Source organism: Suillus subalutaceus, assembly GCF_016647625.1.
Source record: "Suillus subalutaceus strain FC151 chromosome Unknown DFJ58scaffold_17, whole genome shotgun sequence".
In the NCBI taxonomy this organism is placed as follows: Eukaryota; Fungi; Basidiomycota; class Agaricomycetes; order Boletales; family Suillaceae; genus Suillus; species Suillus subalutaceus.
The window spans coordinates 70,634-90,159 of NW_024540266.1; the positions used below are offsets into that span (position 1 = coordinate 70,634).

The 19,526-nt window shown below is 49.4% G+C and overlaps 5 protein-coding genes across 5 annotated transcripts; 2 read left to right on the top strand and 3 right to left on the bottom strand.

Annotated features, from left to right (window-relative positions):
- Nucleotides 1-88: 88 nt before the first annotated feature.
- On the bottom strand, nucleotides 89-2,135 carry DFJ58DRAFT_769534 (chaperonin 10-like protein). Its single transcript, XM_041389014.1, has 11 exons — nucleotides 1,873-2,135; nucleotides 1,777-1,815; nucleotides 1,696-1,712; nucleotides 1,591-1,644; nucleotides 1,503-1,539; nucleotides 1,343-1,443; nucleotides 1,168-1,293; nucleotides 715-1,113; nucleotides 577-663; nucleotides 445-518; nucleotides 89-388 (listed from the first exon to the last, which is right to left on the bottom strand). Exons 1-11 carry the CDS (start codon nucleotides 1,946-1,948, stop codon nucleotides 268-270), a joined length of 1,131 nt encoding a protein of 376 aa, XP_041247708.1. The 5' UTR covers nucleotides 1,949-2,135; the 3' UTR covers nucleotides 89-267.
- A 107-nt stretch (nucleotides 2,136-2,242) lies between these two features.
- Nucleotides 2,243-4,228, top strand: DFJ58DRAFT_769536 (serine/threonine protein kinase, negative regulator of sexual conjugation and meiosis). The gene is made up of 3 exons (XM_041389015.1): nucleotides 2,243-2,810; nucleotides 2,842-3,019; nucleotides 3,074-4,228. The coding sequence occupies exons 1-3, from the start codon at nucleotides 2,442-2,444 to the stop codon at nucleotides 3,910-3,912; spliced, it is 1,386 nt and encodes a 461-aa protein (XP_041247709.1). The 5' UTR covers nucleotides 2,243-2,441; the 3' UTR covers nucleotides 3,913-4,228.
- A 39-nt stretch (nucleotides 4,229-4,267) lies between these two features.
- DFJ58DRAFT_904562 (cobalamin-independent synthase) lies at nucleotides 4,268-7,328 on the top strand. The gene is made up of 7 exons (XM_041394917.1): nucleotides 4,268-4,435; nucleotides 4,488-4,629; nucleotides 4,686-4,853; nucleotides 4,913-6,139; nucleotides 6,197-6,470; nucleotides 6,523-6,876; nucleotides 6,931-7,328. Exons 1-7 carry the CDS (start codon nucleotides 4,399-4,401, stop codon nucleotides 7,021-7,023), a joined length of 2,295 nt encoding a protein of 764 aa, XP_041247710.1. The 5' UTR covers nucleotides 4,268-4,398; the 3' UTR covers nucleotides 7,024-7,328.
- A 63-nt stretch (nucleotides 7,329-7,391) lies between these two features.
- On the bottom strand, nucleotides 7,392-9,657 carry DFJ58DRAFT_724013 (uncharacterized protein; the record flags this gene model as incomplete). Its single annotated transcript, XM_041385082.1, has 12 exons — nucleotides 7,392-7,731; nucleotides 7,783-7,817; nucleotides 7,864-7,912; nucleotides 7,969-7,982; nucleotides 8,037-8,098; nucleotides 8,156-8,314; nucleotides 8,366-8,422; nucleotides 8,471-8,575; nucleotides 8,623-8,653; nucleotides 8,710-8,717; nucleotides 8,771-8,979; nucleotides 9,032-9,657. 12 exons carry the CDS (start codon nucleotides 9,655-9,657, stop codon nucleotides 7,392-7,394), a joined length of 1,695 nt encoding a protein of 564 aa, XP_041247711.1.
- A 181-nt stretch (nucleotides 9,658-9,838) lies between these two features.
- Nucleotides 9,839-19,524, bottom strand: DFJ58DRAFT_769554 (golgi-body localization protein domain-containing protein). The gene is made up of 18 exons (XM_041389016.1): nucleotides 18,401-19,524; nucleotides 18,074-18,348; nucleotides 17,959-18,021; nucleotides 14,807-17,899; nucleotides 14,686-14,752; nucleotides 14,482-14,629; nucleotides 14,166-14,430; nucleotides 13,316-14,117; nucleotides 13,169-13,257; nucleotides 12,904-13,116; nucleotides 12,786-12,850; nucleotides 12,333-12,728; nucleotides 12,018-12,282; nucleotides 11,337-11,969; nucleotides 10,757-11,286; nucleotides 10,601-10,700; nucleotides 10,125-10,547; nucleotides 9,839-10,076 (listed from the first exon to the last, which is right to left on the bottom strand). Exons 1-18 carry the CDS (start codon nucleotides 19,293-19,295, stop codon nucleotides 10,014-10,016), a joined length of 8,385 nt encoding a protein of 2,794 aa, XP_041247712.1. The 5' UTR covers nucleotides 19,296-19,524; the 3' UTR covers nucleotides 9,839-10,013.
- Nucleotides 19,525-19,526: the final 2 nt, after the last annotated feature.

The following is a 19,526-nucleotide window of genomic DNA, read 5'->3' on the forward strand; positions in this document are numbered from 1 at the left end:
TCCAACCTATGTTCTAGTACTAGAGTCAAATGCAGTTGTGAAGTGTCTGAGTCACTCCGAGCTTGAAGTGGCAACTTCAAGGATTTCCCCGCACAATACTTTGTGCCAAATGAAAGGAAATGTTACAATTGAGGATGACGTAACTTGAGTCTTGCCACTTTCAATGCAACGAACACTATCAAAACAACAAAAATTCGAATACGATACAGACTCGAAATACATGATCCTGAATCACGTCACGCTATGTTTTCCCTGCAAATTAAATTTTCAAGCCTCGTTGATGTCGACATCAGGTCCGGAAATGATGGCCTTGATGACCCCCTTGCCATCGGGGCTCTTGCCATTGCGAGTAGTTTCAAATGCCTCGCGCGCCTGCGTGAATGGGAAGCTATTGAAATTCTTAGTACGACAAACGTTGAACAGTTATTCTGACAGCTAGCATACCGGTGCGACACAAGGGGCTTGACGTCAACTTTACCTGACGCAGCAAGGGCGATAGCGAGAGGGTAGTCACCAGGCTTCATTCAACAAAGGTCAACCAATGCCTCCGAGAGAAAGAATGACCAAAGAGCTTACGCCATATCGGAAAGAGCCCTTGAGGACGAGTTCCTTGCAAATGACAACAAACATGTCGACGTTGACATTGGGGTTACCCATGCCGACCTATTCATAATCAATCAGACAGCCCCTTCAGTGCTGTTGATTTCAACCTACCTGAACGTAGGTGCCACCACTCTTGACGACCCGGATACCAGTCTGAATAGAGACCTCCGCACCAGAAGCATCCAAAACCAGGTCAATTGCCTGAGGTCCACGATCAGCGATTCCGAGCTTCTCCTTCATCGCCTGGGCATTGCGCAACGAGAACGCGACTCTCGACTCGTCCTTCTCCATAGGAGGAGGTAGGAAAACGTCAGTTGCAGCATATGCTTTGGCGAATTCGAGACGGCTAGGAACGATATCGACAGCGATAACACGGGAAGCGCCAAGAGCTTTCGCAACGGCCATGCATAGAAGTCCAACCGGTCCACAGCCAAAGACAGCGACGGACTGGTTCGACCGCAAATCACCGAGCTTCGAGACAGCATGGACTGCCACGGAAAGAGGTTCCATCTAGAACAGAGTCGAATGTCAGTGAAATGTGATGCCATGTGGTCAACCGCTCACCATCGCTCCATCCTCGAGACTGAGGTTTGGTGGAAGTGGGTAAGCGAGATCAGACGGTAGGCGGTAGTAACGAGCGAGAGTGCCATCTGTGGGAGGAGTAGCAGCGAAGATAACATCGGGGCAAAGCTACTCGAGACCGTCAGGCAACAAAATTGGAGCGCAAAACCATCCTTACCTGGTAGCGACCCTCCTTGCAAGCTTCGCACTTGCGACATGTTGCGCCAGGCTCCATGGCCACTCGATCACCCACTCTGACATTGGTTACACTAGAACCAACTATAGTTGAAAGTCGAGATAAAGTATTATTCTGAATAAGAGGTGGGTTATGGACGTACCTTTCGAGACCACGCCTGCTGCCTCGTGACCCAGCACCTAATAGCTAACGATGAGGCTTGGCCGTGGATCCTATCCAACCTGACCCACCATGGGCTTCTCTACAACAAAATCTCCGATCCTTCCATGGAGAAGGAAGTGTACCTGGAGGAGATGACTTGGTATCCTGGTTCAGGACAATAGATAGGGGCGTACATCTGAGCCGCAGATTCCTTGTTGTCGTGCCGGATGAGCCTTGGGAGAAAAATAAAGGACAAAAAGACTCTGTGAACGCACCTGTCTTCTTCACTTGCACAAGGACTTCATTGGGGTCAACTGCACAAGATAAGGGGATTTAGCGAGCGTGAACGAACCATCCAAAGATAGACTCACTGCTCTCTGGAACCGGCTTTTGCTGGATCTCAGTGTCCAGAATGCCTTTGAGCACGAATGATGGGTTGTCAGACATGATGAGAAAAACAAAGTGGAGATCAAGGGGGATGATTCGCTTGCAATTTTTAAACACGCCTTAAGAACAAACCACTGTGGGGATCCGGACCGCAGGTTTTTGGATCATGCTAGACCCGTGATGACTACTACTAGCCAGACCTTTATAGACGAAGAACTCGAACATGATGAATCCGATAACTCGTGACCAAGTACCTGATGTCAGTGGTCCTGGAGCGCTCCAAACATTTGGATTTGGACTAATCGGGTATGTTGTCAGGAGTATTACCTTTTCGGGTAATTTATGGCTAACATCGTCACCACCAAGTTGCAAGTGAGACCTCAGACAACCGAGAGTATAAAATCATGCACGATCCCTTCCTTATCCCTTGACACTAACCTCAACGTCGACCCATCAACCAAGAAGTACTGACGCTCAGCAAGTTCAACAATCGACTTCAAATTCACATCTCGTTTGGAAAAACTTCGTTACTTTCAACATACTGATCAGCATAATGAATTATAGCGAAGTCCTCCCAAATTTCTCAGGTCAGATCGTCGGCAACGGTCGCTTCGAGCTCGTCAACATGATTGGTTCCGGTTCCTACGGAAACGTCTATCGTGCTCTCGATGCTCGATCAGACCCATGCGAACCTGTCTACTATGCAATCAAGTGCTTACCGAAAACAGAACTCTCTCCTGAGCGCCTCGTATGCCAGAGACGTGAGATCTTATTGCACTCCTTAGTATCCAGCTCGTCACCACATATCTGCACCCTTCACGAGATCATCGAGGAAGAACTTTACATCTACTTCGTGCTCGACTATTGCGCAGGTGGGGACCTCTACACCGCCATCATCGAGAATCGTATCTACCAGAACAATGTCCCCGCTCATCAAGAGGGCATTTGTCGAGCTTCTCGATGGCTTACACGCCTGTCATCAGTTGGGTGTGTACCACCGTGACCTGAAACCAGAGAACGTTCTCTGTTGCCAGGATGGTTTGGATATTCGTATCGCAGATTTCGGGCTAGCGACCAAAAGTCGTCTCAGTCAGGAATTCGGAGTAGGCAGTTCATATTATATGAGTCCTGGTATGTTCCGATATCAAATTGCATATGTGCACTATTTGATGTTCTACATTCCAGAGTGTATTAGTCGTGAGATGAAGTACCCTCATTACTCGCCGCTTCACACGGATATCTGGTCACTGGGTGTTATTCTTGTGAACATGGTTTCAGGTCGCAATCCTTGGCGATTTGCGACACCCTCGGACGAGGGCTTCCTCGGATATCTCTACAACGTGGACTTCCTTCGCGAGATCCTTCCCATCTCGAGACCTTTCAACGAAATTCTCAAGCGCATCTTTCGCCTACAACCGTTCTCGCGAATCAGCCTTCCTGAGCTCAGAGAAGAGATCCTCAAACTTGATACCTTCTACATGAGCGACGCCGAGCTCCGCGACGCGTCGGACAACGTACGAGAAGCTGCTCGCGACGACTACTATAGACGCGCCTCACCGTTGACTAATTTGATGTTCAATCAAGTCGTAGCTGACACAACCCTCGTCAATCGCTCATCGACGATATCCAACTTCTACTCCGACGGCGGTCCTCCTTATCCTAAGTGGGCTTATCGCGGCTCCGCGCCTACATCTCGACGACCTAGTGACTTACCACCCGCGAGCATCAACAGGACGTCCTCGCAACTCCATATTCAAACCTTCGAGCCACAGGACTATCGACTTTACGAGTCACGGGATAGCCTATCGGGCTGTTCCATGCGTTCTGTTTCTTCAGGGGTAGAGAGCGAGGGACCCATTACTCCGGAAACGCATGCCCATGAGCCTGCCATTGACGTGGCAGACTTGTCTGAAGGGCAGACTCTTGATGAACCGATGCTTGCTCACATGCCTGTCAAGATGAGACCAAAGGGACATCGTCGGTTCTCGTTTCGCAATGTAGTTTCACGGTTTAAGATCTTCTGATTGGTACATACTACAGTAGTCATACCCTAGCGTACGTTAGTAATCAAGCCGTCAGATTTTTGATCCAATAATTAAACCATGATAAGCTAGGCAATCTACTGAGTGAGCGTTCGGATGTCCAGAAACCCGTGATAGGGTAGGTAACCTATCGAGTGGGCGTCCAGCCTTGATAGAATGGGAGAGTAATTAGGCGTGTGCGAAATAGTAGACAACGAAGGCGTTTTATGCGATGAACTCCCATGTTCATGGGAGAGGATGGAGAAGAACATGAGTCCTCTCAGGGATGTCTTAACTGGCAAATGCTGGCAGATTGAGATAGGGTGGCATGTACATGTGTCGTGGCAATTGATTAGATCTTTGATCGATTGCTATTGTGCAATGTGAACTCAGGGCAGGCGCGAACTCAGACAAGTTATAACTCAAAATCACGCAACTCAATCGATAGCCTCTTAATTCCCTTCTTCCTACCTCCATAACTCATTCAGAATGGTGTCGTCAAGCGTTCTTGGTTTCCCCCGCATCGGTACATAGATAATCTTGATCATAAGCTAGACGTATCTGATCTCGATTGATAGGTGCAAATCGTGAGGTGAAGAAGGCTGTTGAAGCCTACTGGGCTGGCAAGCTCTCCGCAGAGGATTTGCTCAAGGCTGCTGCCGATGTCAAAAAGTCCAGCTGGACTAGCCTCAAAGAACGAGGTGTCGACTTGATCCCCAGGTTGGTACTCTCTTCGAGATCAAACATGTTTATTAATCTGATAAATATATTTATAGTGGAGAATTCTCCCTCTATGACCACGTGCTTGACCACTCTGCGGCATTCAACGCCATCCCTAAGCGTTACCAGGGTCTTGGGCTTTCTGCCCTCGACGTCTTCTTCGCTATGGGCCGTGGTCGCCAGGCTGGCGGCGTTGATGTGCCCGCTTGTGAAATGAAGAAATGGCACGTGTCTTAGTTTCACTATCCCTAAATGGTGTTGTTGATTTGATTTGATGTTTCAGGTTCGACTCCAACTACCACTTTGTCGTCCCAGAGTTGTCCGAGGAGACCGACTTCAAGCTCCTCTACAACAAGGTCCTTGCCGAGTACAAGGAGGCCAAAGCGGCTGGCGTTGTCACGCGCCCAGTTGTTCTCGGCCCCATCTCTTACCTTGTCCTTGGCAAGGCCGCCAAGGAAGCATCCGCCACTTTCCAGCCTATCTCGTTGCTCTCCAAGATCCTGCCTGTTTACAAGCAGCTCCTGTCTGAGCTCAAGGCTGCTGGCGTCGAATCCGTCCAGATTGATGAACCCATCCTTGTTCTCGACAAGGGTGCTGAACTCGACAAGCAGTATGCGTTTGCTTACGCTGAGCTTGTCCCTGTCGCTCCCAAGATCATGCTCACCACCTACTTCAACCGCTTGGACTCCAACATCAACTTCATCGCCAAGCTCCCCATTGCTGGCCTCCACATTGATCTCGTCCGTGCACCCCAGCAGCTCGGCGGGGTTCTTGCTGCCATCAAGTCCACTCCCATCGTGATTTCTCTTGGTGTTGTTTCTGGACGTAACATCTGGAAAGCAGACTTTGCAGTTGCCATCAAGTATGCACAGACTGCCATCGCTGCTCTCGGTGCTGACCGTGTCATCGTTGCCACCTCTTCTTCTCTCTTGCACACCCCTGTCACTCTTGCTTCCGAGAAGAAGCTCACCGAGCAACAAAGGGACTGGTTCTCGTTTGCCCTTGAGAAGGCGTCCGAGGTTGCCACCATCGCAGCTGTTCTCTCTGGCTCTCAAGACCCCAAGGTCTCTGCTGCCCTTGAGGCTAACAAGGTCTCCATTGCCAAGCGTCGCCAGTTCGAGTCCACCTCGGATGACGCTGTTCGCAAGCGTGTTGCTGCCATTACCCCTGACATGTACGACCGCAAGAGTCCCTTCGCCACTCGCAAGGAAGTCCAGGCCAAGCACCTCAACTTGCCCAGGTTCCCTACCACTACCATCGGTTCTTTCCCTCAGACCAAAGAGATCCGTACTGCCCGTGCCAAGCTCGGCAAGGGCGAGATCTCCGAGGCTGAATACGATGAGTTCATCAAGAAGGAGATTGAGATGGTCGTCGAGTTCCAGGAGAAAGTTGGCCTCGACCTCCTCGTCCACGGCGAGCCTGAACGTAATGACATGGTTCAATACTTCGGCGAGCAACTGAACGGCTTCGTCTTCACTCAAAACGCCTGGGTGCAAAGTTACGGATCTCGGTGAGTATTGCGTCACAAGGAAACTTAAATAATCGAGCCTTATTGTTTTACCAACAGTTATGTCCGTCCCCCCATCATCGTGTCCGACGTTAGCCGTCCCAAGCCGATGACTGTCAAGTGGAGCAGTTACGCACAGAGCGTCTCCACCAAGCCCATGAAGGGTATGCTTTCTGGCCCTGTCACTATCTTGAACTGGTCCTTCCCTCGTGACGATGTTCCACGTAAGCTGCAGTCGCAGCAGCTTGCTCTTGCGCTTCGTGATGAGGTCCTTGATCTCGAGAAGGCTGGTATCAGTGCCATCCAGGTCGACGAGCCTGCTATTCGTGAGGGTGTAAGTGTCTTCGCGTGATCAGAGTAACTTGCTGTTAATCAAGACTCTTTAGCTTCCTCTCCGTCGTTCTGACTGGGATGAGTACTTGCAATGGGCTGTGGACACCTTTAAGCTCTCCACCGCTGGTGTGAGCGATGCCACTCAGACCCACTCTCACTTCTGCTACTCCGACTTCGGCGACATCTTCCCCTCCATTCAGCGTCTCGATGCCGATGTCATCTCTATCGAGTTCTCAAAGAGTGACATGAAGCTCCTCCACACCTTCAAACAATACGGTTACTCCAACCAGATTGGTCCTGGTGTCTACGACATCCACTCGCCTCGTGTCCCCAGCGAGAAAGAGATCATTGAGCGTCTCCAGACCACCCTGGCCATTATTCCCGACCACCTCATGTTCATCAACCCTGTAAGTAGAATATCCAGTGTTCGCTTTAAACCCACCACTCATACCTTTTTACAGGACTGTGGTCTGAAGACTCGTGGCTGGAAGGAAACCGAAGCTTCCTTGGCCAACTTGGTTGCTGCCGCACGCTGGGCCAGAGCTAATGCCTAATTCTTCACACATTGCGCTTCAACAGCGCCCACAAAGTGGTTAAATTATTATGGCCCTTCTGTTGGGGAACTGGCCTACACTTGACCTCGGGTAGTTGTTGCGAGAAAAAGAAAACAATGTCCGGCGAGCTTGTCGTCAATATGGACAGGGCAACAGATAGTTGCTGCTTTGTGGGCCCGCAAAGTGTCTCGGGAGTGAGGCAGGAGCTTAGCGCGTCTATGTTCGTAGTAGTCGGATTTCAACAATCCTTAATGTACCGTATTGCGTTCCATGGAATAAATGATATTAGCATGCAATATCCAACGCCTCAGATCTACAATGTGAGAGTGAAGGTACGAGGTATAAAGGTAGGCTGATGAGTGGTCAATCTATTTAATCATCATTTCTTCTACAATAGGCGATACTGCTGGAGGAGCACAGATCGCACCGCTATTATCACGCTTCTCCGAAGACGCGTGCAAGTCATGTGTACCGGCGGTACTGGTTTGGCCGGGGAGTTCACTAGGATAATTTGTCGAAATATTTGTGGTTGGCACGTGCAAAAGACCATCGTACTGGTCCATCGCAAGCGCCGTTCGTAGGGTGTTTTCGATCTTCTCCGTGCGTCTGGTCAGTTTTCCACCTCGCCAAATCAATATTGCAGCGATTATCCCGCACAAAAACGACGCGGGAATGAGTGATCCTGTGGTCCACGCCGGTCGCTCAAATCTGGCGGAGAGAATTAGCTCGATACAAATTTAGCCTCAGAAAAGTGCTTACCGGTTCATAGACCACATGCAACTTGACAGCATGACCTGGACACTAGTAAATAGGCGTAGTTTTGCTTTTCGCGACATTTACCTGAAAGGCAGAATTTCCATCGATAAAGAGACATATCCAGAGTGCCGTACTGTGATACGCATTGCGGATATGAGCAAAGACATAACCCGAGTCAGAAGGACGCACTTGATTGGAAATGCCTTCCAAATGATGTCAACAATGCATTGTCATGCAATAGATATGAAAGAACTTACTCGGTGGGTCACAGTACCGTGTGGGCGGTACCATGTCTGACTCTCGTGAAACTTAACTTGTTCTGCGTCATAGAAGTAAGCGACGCCTGTCATGAGCCACTACAAGTCTAGGTACGTACGATGATGTAAATCCTGTTGCTCCCGTTCAGTGAGAACATGGACAAAGGAAGGGTCGTAGGCAGGATCGGGCAAGTCATCGACATCGAATAGCTGAGGGAGACCAGCTTTATCTCGTAGCTTCGTTGTTTTATGCTTGTAGTGCCAAACTTTACAGATTCCTGCTTGGAAAGTTGGTTATTGCGTTGAGACCAAAGATCACAGGGGCCCACTATATGTGTCAAGAGCACGCGCAGGGATTAGGCCAATACCGGTGACGGTGAATAAACCTGATGGAAAGGGTTATGGAAGTTTATGGGAAATGTACAACGACGGACCACACACGACCTGAGAGCATACTTCAACCCAAAAACCCTGGGTATTTGCATTGTGTAGATTAATCCACTTCAGCAAAAATAACACCAGCGCAGCTCCCCAGAACACTGTGAAAGGTCAGCACCTAATAATAGAAGTCGACAGATCTCCGTACCAACAAGAAAACCGTAAATGCCCGTTATGATCTGCAATCACAGTTAGTAAGCCACAAATAAATCATATTGCTACATAACGGACTTACGCCTATCGCTACGAAGAGCGTGAGCAAGCATCAAAATACAAATGACTGAAGATACACTGACGTGTTTTCAAAAACGACCAAACGCCTTGGAGTGTACGCTTGACCTTGGACCGACCAGTTAGAACATCTTCGACATGTCTGTCTAATAATTCGTCCATGCCATCAAATTCAATTTGAGCATGTCCAGCGAATTCCATGTCCCGGCCTTGTCGTCCACTGGGATAAAACAACGCAATTACTGGTTTTCGAGAGTAGAAGCTCAACGGAGGGCTGATACAATTGTTAAACTCCATTGATCCATTTGAACATGAAGAACACTTACATTAGAATAGAATTAGCGGCATTGGCCAGACTAGATACAATAGCGACCTGAGGATCTGGAGGCATAAGAACAGTGTAACCTAACGCTGAAAGAAATCCAGCAATACCAATTGCATCCAAATGATCCACTATATCATCATGGATAATACTTTCGTCGAGCTGCTGGCTTTGTTGCGGTTCGAGTGCGCTTTCTACGATACCGGGTGCCCTGACACCAGGTTGGCTGTGAGTCGAAATGTCGGTCTGAGAAACTTGCAACCTATCCCTGATGGTCCCATGGTCGTCTACTGCAGGAGAACCGTGATGTGACAGCGAGGGAGATGACACGGATGGCCTGCGAGAGGCTAGAACGTGCTCAACGACCTTACTTCTAGACCCAGACCTTCCACGGTTAATGGGAGGGCGGGAAACAGACTCGAACGCCCCACTTGTCGTGTGGCTCCTCAAACGTTGCTTGTTGCCCGGAGCAGAAACAATTTGCGCGTTGGTAGGTCTGGGAAGGCTGCCCATACTACGCTGTCCGCGTACCGTGATGGACCGCGATGATGATGCCTCGATATCATTGTCGAATCTGGTGGGGAGGAGAAGATATGTAGATGGAGTCTTCCTTATCCTGACGGAAGGCATGGAAAGTTTCAAGTACGTCTCTTTCTTGAAGAATAGAACTTATAGTAGGCCCAGACCTTCTTCTCCTAGTAGTAGTTCTGCCAGTGGGGCCGCTCATCACCGCTGGAGCGCCGATATTAATAGCAACACGTTCGTGTGCTGGACTATGTGAATATGGATATTTTATTTGGTTATCTACGTTCACATGGGCTCATGGTACCTGAAACCTTTTGTCACGGGATCCGATATCTGGGGCCTGGCCCTGATATGTACATGCATTGCAAGGCAGATGCAGAATAGTGACACTACTATAGTACCAACAAGCAGGCGAAATGAATTAAGAGCAAGCAGTAAGATAGAGTCCTTGTGAGCATTCATCAGAGACCTTCCTTGGATACTGGATAGTCAGTATCGCGATGATCTACAGACTGGCGTCCCGACTACATAATAAGTCAATAGCCTGTAACAAGTCAAGTAGAATCACTTGCGTCGGGGTTACTGTCTAGACTCCTTCTGCTGCGACTGAAAACACTGAGCAGCCGAGCGCGGCTTGACGGACGACTAATATCTGGGACAATAGGGGCAGGAGTTGATTCATCCATATCGGTGGGCTCGTCCGTGAGGGACATTCCAACAAATCTACTAGGGTTGGCACCACATGAGGATGATGTCCCTGGTCTCGCTGGTGCAGCTGTTGAGTTGGTGTCCGTTCGCTTTGGTTTTAGCTTCAGTATTTTCCGAGGGGGTCGAGGATCTAGCTGCGAGACACTTTTAGAAGCTGTTAGCTTCGTCTTTGAGAATAGCTCTCGAGCCACAGGGAACACCGGAACCAATGGTTGATGCAAAGCTATCTTGACCCAGCCTTTCCACGTGAGATCCGATGGGATAAACTGATCAACTAGCTCTTCGAACTACAGCGTCGAACTTAGTCGACAATATTGAGCGCATAGATAATGAAACATACACTCCAGGTCTGGTTTCTAATCTCCAATGCGTGCGTTCGAATGCGCGCATCACGGCATTCAAAAGATGAAGCCTTCATGATGCTTAGCAGCAACTCCAAACTGAGAAATCGATGTGAGCATCCTCGTGCGCAATTGTCCACTTCTTGTGAACTAACCTGGAGATCTTAACAAGCACGAAGTTTTTTTGGGAGGAGCGCGTTTTCATCTCATCGAAATCGGTCTTGTGTTCCAACGATACCTGTCGTATGATCGCGTGTTTGTGTCTACGAGATTCATCCATCGCATCTGCTGTGAAAGAACGCTGATTGGATTGTGTAGCAGGATATGGCATGATCATGGAGTCTGCCGCCGCACTCCGCAGATCTGTGAACGACCTTGAGGAGCCTAACTTACGTAGAGGAGGAGTGAGGCTGGTGGAATCGAGCGACGAGCGTGGTTGGTTGAGGAGTTTAGAAGAATCCAATGACGCTCGAGGTTTGGGGTGGTGCGTATCGCACGGAGATGCAGTGTCGATGCCCCTGTTCCTACTTCTCCGTGCCGGCCAGACGTATTCCATGATTCGCTGACCAAGACTGGCATCTAGCTGAAGTCTGATTGGGTGGAACTCAAGCTGGAATTTTTCATAGATAGTAATTCCCCCTACAGGGGCAAGCACTGCCCAATTAGCGTCAAGAAAGACTCCTCTCTGAAACGTGTTATGTCAAAGAGAGAGGGCAGCGAGGTCAGAGGGCGTACCTTGCACATGGGGTGATTAGATGGGTCCTCAAATTTGGATACAATCTCAGGCCAGGGAGCATCAGGAGAGCCGTCAAATGCCTGAAGGTCTCCCACCACGAGATTGGCCATCGTCGAACTATCTTGTTTACTGAGCCAGGAGAAATCGATGTCGCGGACTGCAAGCTTTGCAAGAAGTTCTTGATGATCATCCAGCATTTGCCACGAAATTTCCGAAGAAGAAGCTAGAAGCAGAAGCGCTGACTTCTGGTCTGAGCGCTCATCGGCTCGATCCTGGGCTAACTTGATGGCATCGAATATCAGATTAAGTTCCTCAGTCAGAAGGAAGATATGGGCCTTGAGCTTGATTATTTCCAGCCTGGTCTCCGAGATTGCCGATAGCGCATGATTTTCAGCATCCCTCCGCGTCTCAAGGGCGTTTCTGAGACGACTTTGTAGATCCGAAACAACATTTGCCGCGGATGTGAAGTCTGTGAAGTCGTAGGCAAAGAGCAAAGCCTCAAGCTTCTCCAACCGAGTTTTGTGAGCGGCATCGGAGAAAAGTATGAGGTTTGTGATAATGTTGGATATGGATTGGAAGTGATGGTCGCTGGCAGAAACAGTGAAGCGAGGAACGCGGACTTGGACCAGATCCTGCCGGTTTGTCAATAAGAGCAGAAAAGTCATACGCGCTAGACTCACTGTCTCATTCTGTAAATGAGCATATTTGCCTCGACGGTGCTCATTGTCTGGCACAGACCGAGTGACCGATGTTACATTGTTACGTAGACGAAGGCGATTAAACCGATCGTACTGGCACGTAGCGCTTGTCTGGGGTACTATCCTGTCGAAGGTGTCACTTTCACAACGGTAGTCGATGAGAACTTCCAGTGGCACACATCCGTCGCCACAAGATGCCAAGTCTACGGGACAGAATGTCTGGAGACCATCCAAAGATATGTAACTCCTGTCATAAAGTGAGGCTTTTGATATAACTACTCAAGGATCGAACATTACCTAGTCATGACGGTACCGCTGACCGGATCCTCCAGGTTAGACTTGTCCATGATTGTGAACGATTGCAGCTTAGCCTGAACAGCAGCCAAGACGGAAACGGAATCAGTACTTCCTTCATTGCGCAAAACGATCTGAGGCTTCAAAAGCAAGCAGAAATGGCGTTTCTGCAATACCACTCCTTCGTCCCAGCCGACAAGGGGATTGATGACACCGTCTCCATCTGCAACGTCATCCGCAACCTCGATCGAGACATCATTGCGATCCCGAGTCAAGATTCTTTTTAAAACAGTTGCAGCAGTCTGAGCCGTATTCACGGGGCTCTTGAGCTTCTCACGATCGGTCGGGGGCCCAGTTGACGAGACAGTTTCAGCCTGGTCTCTGATGAACTTGACAGCACTAGAAGTCGCAAACGATCAAGGGGCAGTCAAGGGTGCATGTGAATGTTTCACGAACCGCGTTGCCATGTGATACTCAAATCCCTGTCGTGCTTTTGAACAGTTATAGTACTGTAGCATGATCTGTAGATTGTAATGAGTAACAACATCGGAGGAGCATACCAAGAACGTCAGACATCACGGATGGAATCGTTCATGAAAACCTTGGGAGCATGAAGTTGATAGACGTTCTCAAACTCTGCCCATTCGTCAGCCTCGACAGTTTCAGAAGGCATATAATAGTTTTCAATGTTGCTGCTCCGAGAACCCGTGTGAGGAATTTCGGTCATCCGTAAATGATTCACGTAGTCTTGTAACAAGGCTATCATCCTGTGCAGAGAAGTTGAGGTCTGGTGTTTCACTTAGTACATTATTGCTTCGCAAATGAAGATTTGGATATACCCCTTCATTGGCGTGAGGGTTAAGGGTGGCAAGGTCCCGGAGTTGCGCGATTCGATGATTGGCGAGGTCGACTTCAATCTGTGGAACAGCTACATTCGGATCATCAGGCACGAGAGCCGAGTAAGAGAAGCACTTCAAATAGCTTACACGACTCGCTTCCAAGAAGACACGTGTGCGTATCCTCTACACCAAATTTGCTACCCTCCATAGCTCCAGAAGTGGCATTTTTCTTGAAATAAGTCAATCTGGAACAAAGCAACAATGGGAGGAGTTGTATATCTGGTTCATGTTTGGAAGACCAATCCGTTTCCACAAAGTCGTCGGCATCAATCCAGTCGGAGGGAGCGATTGTTGGTAGCGGCTTTGTGGAGTTATTAGTGTCCCGATCGCCTTCGAACGACAACGGAATGGCTTGCTTCAGGGGCTCAGAAAAGGTGGCCAGCATGGCGCGAAGGTCCATGTCTTTCATGACGACCTCCGCTGCATAGAAGGGCTTATGTCGCACAACCTTGATGCTATCCTCACTGTCGCCTGGAGCAATGGATTCTTGGTCCCTTTGGTGCATATCTGCTTGGAAATGGCCAACGTTAGCCTTGGTGCCCACAAAGGAGGTGGTTCCAGAAACCCAGGAGTCTCTCGTGTCATCAATGTAAACATGAGATATGAATAGGCGAGGCACCACTAATCGGTACTTCACAGTCGCAAGGTGGCGAGCAAACTTGGGGGACACTGTTTTAGAGGGAAAATACGAGCCCTGTCTGACTGGCAAGGACAAATTGCCGTCGAAGAGTGCCCACCAGGACCAAAAATGAGCAAACGCGTGTGGTGTCAAATGGAAACTGCTCGGGCTGGACGGATCGGCGCAAGTATGCGAATGCAGAGAAGATGTTAAAGACACGGAGAGGTGGATGAAGTCAGATCGGAAGCCCTTATAGGAGTCGTGAAGTGTCTGAAGAAACAATCAGCGGGGGGAAGGCAATCACAAGAACAACCTAACCTGGGGACGTGTGTCCGTTCTCGTAGTCACAAGCTGTACATCATGATGAGGCCGGAAGGTGAAAAAGCGACAATGACGGTCGAAGGAGGAACCGGGGCAGCAAGATGCACAATCTTCGCTGCTGCAAGACCGTTCTAGGATGACACCAACTCCAAAACGTACACCGGAGCCAAGTTTGGCACAGGTCTTAAGGCAACCGGGCGCGGTGCTGTGCACTTCACTGGCGTCCGGCTTGTTTTGAGCGGCATCCCACTCGCAATGGAACCTACCCATGGTTTTCAGTCTTTCCCGTTAGTGTGAATTGAGGCGACGTTACTTTGGAATGATGATAGACATGGTATCACTTGATACCTGAACAAGTTCATTGACGTCGTTCGGAAATCCAATGAGTAATTTGGGATTTCCTTTCCAACAGAGTCCAAAGCCAGCACCTTCATCGTGAAGGGTGTATGGATCACGTGTACCTATCGCAGTGACATAAATTAATACATATGATAAATGACGGCACCTCAAGCCGCACCTTTCATGTAGAGCCTGGCCTCGTTGGCGAATGACACTTCGATAGTCCAGTGAAAAATGAGCCTCAGCTAAAACACATAATCAGATCCATAAACAGCAATAAGGATAACTATGGGACGTGCCTTGTCCCAAAATCCAATGCTGGGAGACGGATCACGCGTTTCTGATGTTAAGCTCTCCAGTACCCGAACGAGATCTTGAGTAGTTGCACTGTAGCTCACGCCCCAACCAAAGGCTGTTACCCCATCGGTCATAACTTTGACAGTAGGATTAGCGTATGTCTTAACGGGCATGATGGTTTTGGGAATTTCAATAATGAGAGGGCTACTCGGAACAAAGCCACCTTGAGCCCCGCCGATGGTACAGGGAACCCACTCGACAGATTGTGATGGTCCCATGTCCTCGGAAATGACCAAGTCAGAAATGAACCTCAGGACAGGCAGGTCTTTGCCTTCAGAATGAAACGGGATATGCAGGAGTGGCAACGGATAATCTCGAAGCGTGACTCGAAGAGATGTTGAGGAGATATCGAGATGCATTGGAACAAGGAGCGTATAACAGGTGTCCTTGGGGACGCCTTGGCCATGAACATATAAGAAGTCAGGTAGTTGCTCCAATGCAAATGATGGCTGGGAGAGCTGTAGCTGAAATCCATGGATAACGGCGCGGAATAGGGGTGGTGTACGGTGGCTGCCGGTGACGTTCACGAGATTAGGGACACTAGTCGGGCGCTTCAATGGATTTGGCCCTCGGAAATCTCGGTGGAAATCTTCTTCTTTTACTGCCCTTTTTTGCCTTCGTTGTTTATGTCGAAGAAGCCAATCAAGAGAATGGAGCATGTGTAGCCTTTCTCGGGCCTCACGAACAGAAATAGAATGTCCCGCGTCAAACTGGTAGTCTGAGCTGAATGCAGTGTTATGTGACGGTGAAGCATCAACTCCTTCTGCAGCCAATATTGCAGCTACTTTTGCGTCAAACGCGTCTTCCCGCTGAATGCGCTCTTTAGCAGCGTCAAGGCCAGTCCTCCAAAGCAACCCCAGCTGAGATTCGAAAGGGTCATCTCCTGCCTCCAAGCAAATGACACGGATGGACACCGAGATGTTCGGCACAACCTTCGAACCTTCAGCCTCTGGGAGAGGGAAAGGAAAGTATGTGCCTGTGGCAACCATACGATGTATGTGGCGCGAAGCTTTGATTGTCAGGGTAATGGCAAGGAGCAAGTCCGCGAGTACATATCCTGAAGGGACTGCGAAGCGGATACTGTCCCCTTCAATCAGGATAGCATCGTCAGGTTTACCTCCATAACTAACTCTGCACCTATGCAAACGCCCAAGCTCCTCCCATATACCTTCCTCTATCTCTTTCCATCGATGCGGCTTTGCAGGCATCGGAACCCAGAACACCAATGAATTGAAGCAGCACTCGGCGTTCCCGGGACTGACGGTCGCCTCCAGGTAGTTGATCCGCATGATAGGCTGCTGCCCTGGTAAATTCCACCGGATCTGCAGTGCCTTGACCATTCCCCGGAAGCTCAAGCTCAGGGCGCGCGAGCCACTGGACACTTTTGCAGGTCGTAACTTAGGTATTACGTTCCGCAATACTTGAAGTGCAAGGAAGGAGGCAGTGACATGGCCCAAGTCAAAGGAAACCCGGACTTCATCGACGGTTGCAGATATGACGTGCGTACTGCACTGCAAAATCCCCGAGCTTTGTAACCTGGTCCCTCGGGAAGTGACGTCGACCTCCGTTCTGCGTAAGAACACGAACTGTTTTCCCGAGAATGCAGGATCGTCTTTCTCGAAGATATACGGGTCGTCCATAGAATATGTGTCAGCAGCAGCTGAACGCAGAGACGTGTTCCACAAAACCAATTTCCCATAAGCAGCACTTTCAGTGGATGCCGCGGAAGCCCTTGTAGAAACCAATGCTTCTGCGAGGTAGTCTGCAGGAAGATATAACTTATGTCTGTTCTGCGCACGTGCCCTCGCATGCTCTACAGACTGAACTTGCTCTGGATGCATGGAACAATACCGCGTTGCTATGCCTGTGCTAAACGCAACACCACATGTGACATCGCTTTCGGCGTTGGGATTAATATCTTGACCTGTGACGAAAAGGACTAGCCGAGCGACAGATAGAGACACGGCGCAACCCAGAGGTAGTATGAGAGGTTTATCAGAGGGCGAGGGCGTGCTCTCCTTCACCAGAAGTAAGGGGATGACGGTAATTAAAGCAGCCACAGACTGCGGGTGCCACAATTCCAATATGATCCCTTCTGTGTAGCAGTGTAGGTCGAGGAAAATAGACTTGGTGCGCAGCAAATTGAATGCGGTTCGTCCATCATCAATGAATTCCCCTACAGCAGTTAATCTTCCCTTGGCTTCAATTGCTTCGAGGGAGAGCAGGCTGTCAAACACTTCCGAGTTCGGATTATGTGTGGAGAACCGTCTTGACGCTCTCCGCGAAAAAGAAGTTGTGTTCAAGTTCAAGAAGACGGGTTCCATATGAAAGTCCCACTGCAGTATCATGTGCAGCCCAGTCTGATCAGAGAACGTATGATCAGAATTGCATGTGATAGACGGCTTCGTGCGGAACGTCGACGTGCAATGGGCATGAAGACCTTTGGACTCCAAGACTAAAGAAAATGGCGTCTGAGAGCCCATTGCATCCACACACATTAGACGTGCAGAAAGGCGGCCGACTTCAATGTTGGCGATAATTCGAGGGATAGGTGATAAAGTCTCAGAGAGTGCGGGGGACGCACGGGGAGGTGATGATATTGATTGGCTGCTTAATAATTGATGTACCACATCCAAGCGGTCCGTAACAGCAAATTCAGCGAGTGTGAGATCCATCATCAACAAAGGCCGATTTGGATCACCCGGTGAAATCTGTTGCAAAGACGAAGGCCATTCCGATGCCGTGAAGGACGCATCTAAGGTACCGACAAGAAGCACCTGGAGGTTACTAGTGAAGACATTGCTGAGCCTACTGAGAGCACTTTCCCGGATTTTGAGCCGCAAAACGTAAACGGAAGAAGTGGGCGAATGGTGAGATCCGAGCCAAGCGCGATGCGAAGAGTTGTGATCAAGGTCGCTTGGACCGCAAACGCAAGATACATCCTGCACAGAAGCCCTGTAAACATCTCCTTTGAATGCTTTGGTGATGTTGATTGAACATATGTCCACTTGAATCTTGGATAACAAGGACAATGACTATGTTGCATAGTGGAACGATGAACCTTTATCTCTCGTCAAGATTTATATCCGCTCACCATGTGAGACTTTCTCTTGCGAGGTCGAGCGGGCGGCGATGAAAAGTGGGGACGATTAAAGGACTCGAGTGAGGCGTTAAAATATTGAACATCGAAGCAGCCAGATGACACGCACTGCAGAACTACTTTCACTCGAAAGCGTAGGACTTTGAAGCGAAACTGGCGATGTCAGCAAGGGTGAGGCAGGAGATTGTGCGTTCTTTGCTTTCAGGCTGTCGATTATCGCAAGGATGGATTGCCAACGGTCGATGGAGACATGGACATTCGGAACGCGCAAAGCAACCTCGACACTCCCCACTTCTATCTTCCCGTCTCTTGGACTGAATCGAGCAGCTCCACAGAGAGTTAGTTTCTCAGACAGATTTATAATCGGTTCGCCGCCCAGATGACCTGAAAATGAGATCATTAATATCATTCATTGATTCCAACCATGAACACTCACTATGTATAGGGGTGTCACCAATAACCTTATTGACCATCAAATCGAACGTCAAAGAAGCCTTTGTTTGGCCCAGTGTGCTATCCCAAGCCCGTCTCCACGTACGCTTGAAACCCATCGCAAGCCGAGACTTCCATGCTCCCATAGCCAATGCTGCAGCAGACGGTCTGTGGTCCCCTTCACCGTTGATTTGGTCGGAATGGGGAACTGGGACTTGAAGATAGCTGAAAGTAAGATGTGCATCTAAGTCTGCTCCTTCAATGACGAGTTGGGCATCTGGGATAGCTGTATGCGCGATGACAGCCGATTCAAGTTCCAGACGAAGGGCTTGAGTTAGAGTAGGGATGCGGTGAATCACCCGATTCAAAATAGACGTGACAGAAATGCGGATGATAGGGCGGATGATCGGGTCGAATACCCAATATACGGTTGACATGATGGACCATAAATGCAGAGCCAGTGGGGAAGGCGACAAGTCCACGAGAGTGAGTCTGCGCCTATGCTTAGTCCGAGCGGGCTGCTCGCGTGATAGCTGCTCGATCTCAATTCTGAGACCCTGAATCTTAAGTAGTATTCCTCTGGGCTTGCCCTCCCCAGACGAACGGTAGGAATAGCCAATGCGTTCGACGTGCCACGTACGATTTCCCCGACGGAAGTATAGACCGCGAATCGAGCGAAGACTAATGCTCCGTACACGTAGATGATTGGAAAAACGCATGACGACGTAAGGAGCGATATACGCTCTCGCAACAAACAGGAACACGACCACAGCAGCGAGGGAAGACACAAGCGTGAACCATGCCCACAAGCTAGTTGGGCCAAACTCATAAAACCAAAACCCGAGACAAATCATCCCAAAGAGAGCACTAAGGCGATGCTGCAGAACTGTTCGAATCATCGACACGCTGTGTGGGTAGGGAGCTTGTGTTAGAGCAGGGAGAGCCAGGAGGGGCGGCCAGGAATGAAAGGTTGGAAGGAATGTAGGAAAGGAGAGGAAGAGTCAAACGATTATGTACTAGCAGAGCAATAGCAAAACGTTGTCAGCGCGTAAACCTCGAGTTGATGATGTAGTGCTGGTCGTCCAGCTGCAGATGGGCTTTTACCGACTCGTAACGCGTAATTGCTCAAG

Excerpts from the sequence above, each read along its gene's own strand:
- DFJ58DRAFT_904562 (XM_041394917.1), top strand. The coding sequence starts at position 4,399 with ATGGTGTCGTCAAGCGTTCTTGGTTTCCCCCGCATCG. Across the intron at positions 4,630-4,685 it reads GGTGTCGACTTGATCCCCAG|TGGAGAATTCTCCCTCTATG; the intron begins GTTGGTACTCTC and ends ATATATTTATAG. Across the intron at positions 6,877-6,930 it reads ACCTCATGTTCATCAACCCT|GACTGTGGTCTGAAGACTCG; the intron begins GTAAGTAGAATA and ends ACCTTTTTACAG.
- DFJ58DRAFT_769554 (XM_041389016.1), bottom strand. The coding sequence starts at position 19,295 with ATGATTCGAACAGTTCTGCAGCATCGCCTTAGTGCTCTCTTTGGGATG. Across the intron at positions 14,753-14,806 it reads GCATTGGATTTTGGGACAAG|CTGAGGCTCATTTTTCACTG; the intron begins GCACGTCCCATA and ends TATGTGTTTTAG. Across the intron at positions 13,117-13,168 it reads ACCCTCACGCCAATGAAGGG|ACCTCAACTTCTCTGCACAG; the intron begins GTATATCCAAAT and ends GTGAAACACCAG.
- DFJ58DRAFT_769536 (XM_041389015.1), top strand. The coding sequence starts at position 2,442 with ATGAATTATAGCGAAGTCCTCCCAAATTTCTCAGGTCAGATCGTCGGC. Across the intron at positions 2,811-2,841 it reads ATCGTATCTACCAGAACAAT|CTTCTCGATGGCTTACACGC; the intron begins GTCCCCGCTCAT and ends GCATTTGTCGAG. Across the intron at positions 3,020-3,073 it reads TTCATATTATATGAGTCCTG|AGTGTATTAGTCGTGAGATG; the intron begins GTATGTTCCGAT and ends TCTACATTCCAG.
- DFJ58DRAFT_769534 (XM_041389014.1), bottom strand. The coding sequence starts at position 1,948 with ATGTCTGACAACCCATCATTCGTGCTCAAAGGCATTCTGGACACTGAG. Across the intron at positions 1,444-1,502 it reads AGCAGGCGTGGTCTCGAAAG|TTGGTTCTAGTGTAACCAAT; the intron begins GTACGTCCATAA and ends TTTCAACTATAG. Across the intron at positions 389-444 it reads AAGCCCCTTGTGTCGCACCG|CTTCCCATTCACGCAGGCGC; the intron begins GTATGCTAGCTG and ends GAATTTCAATAG.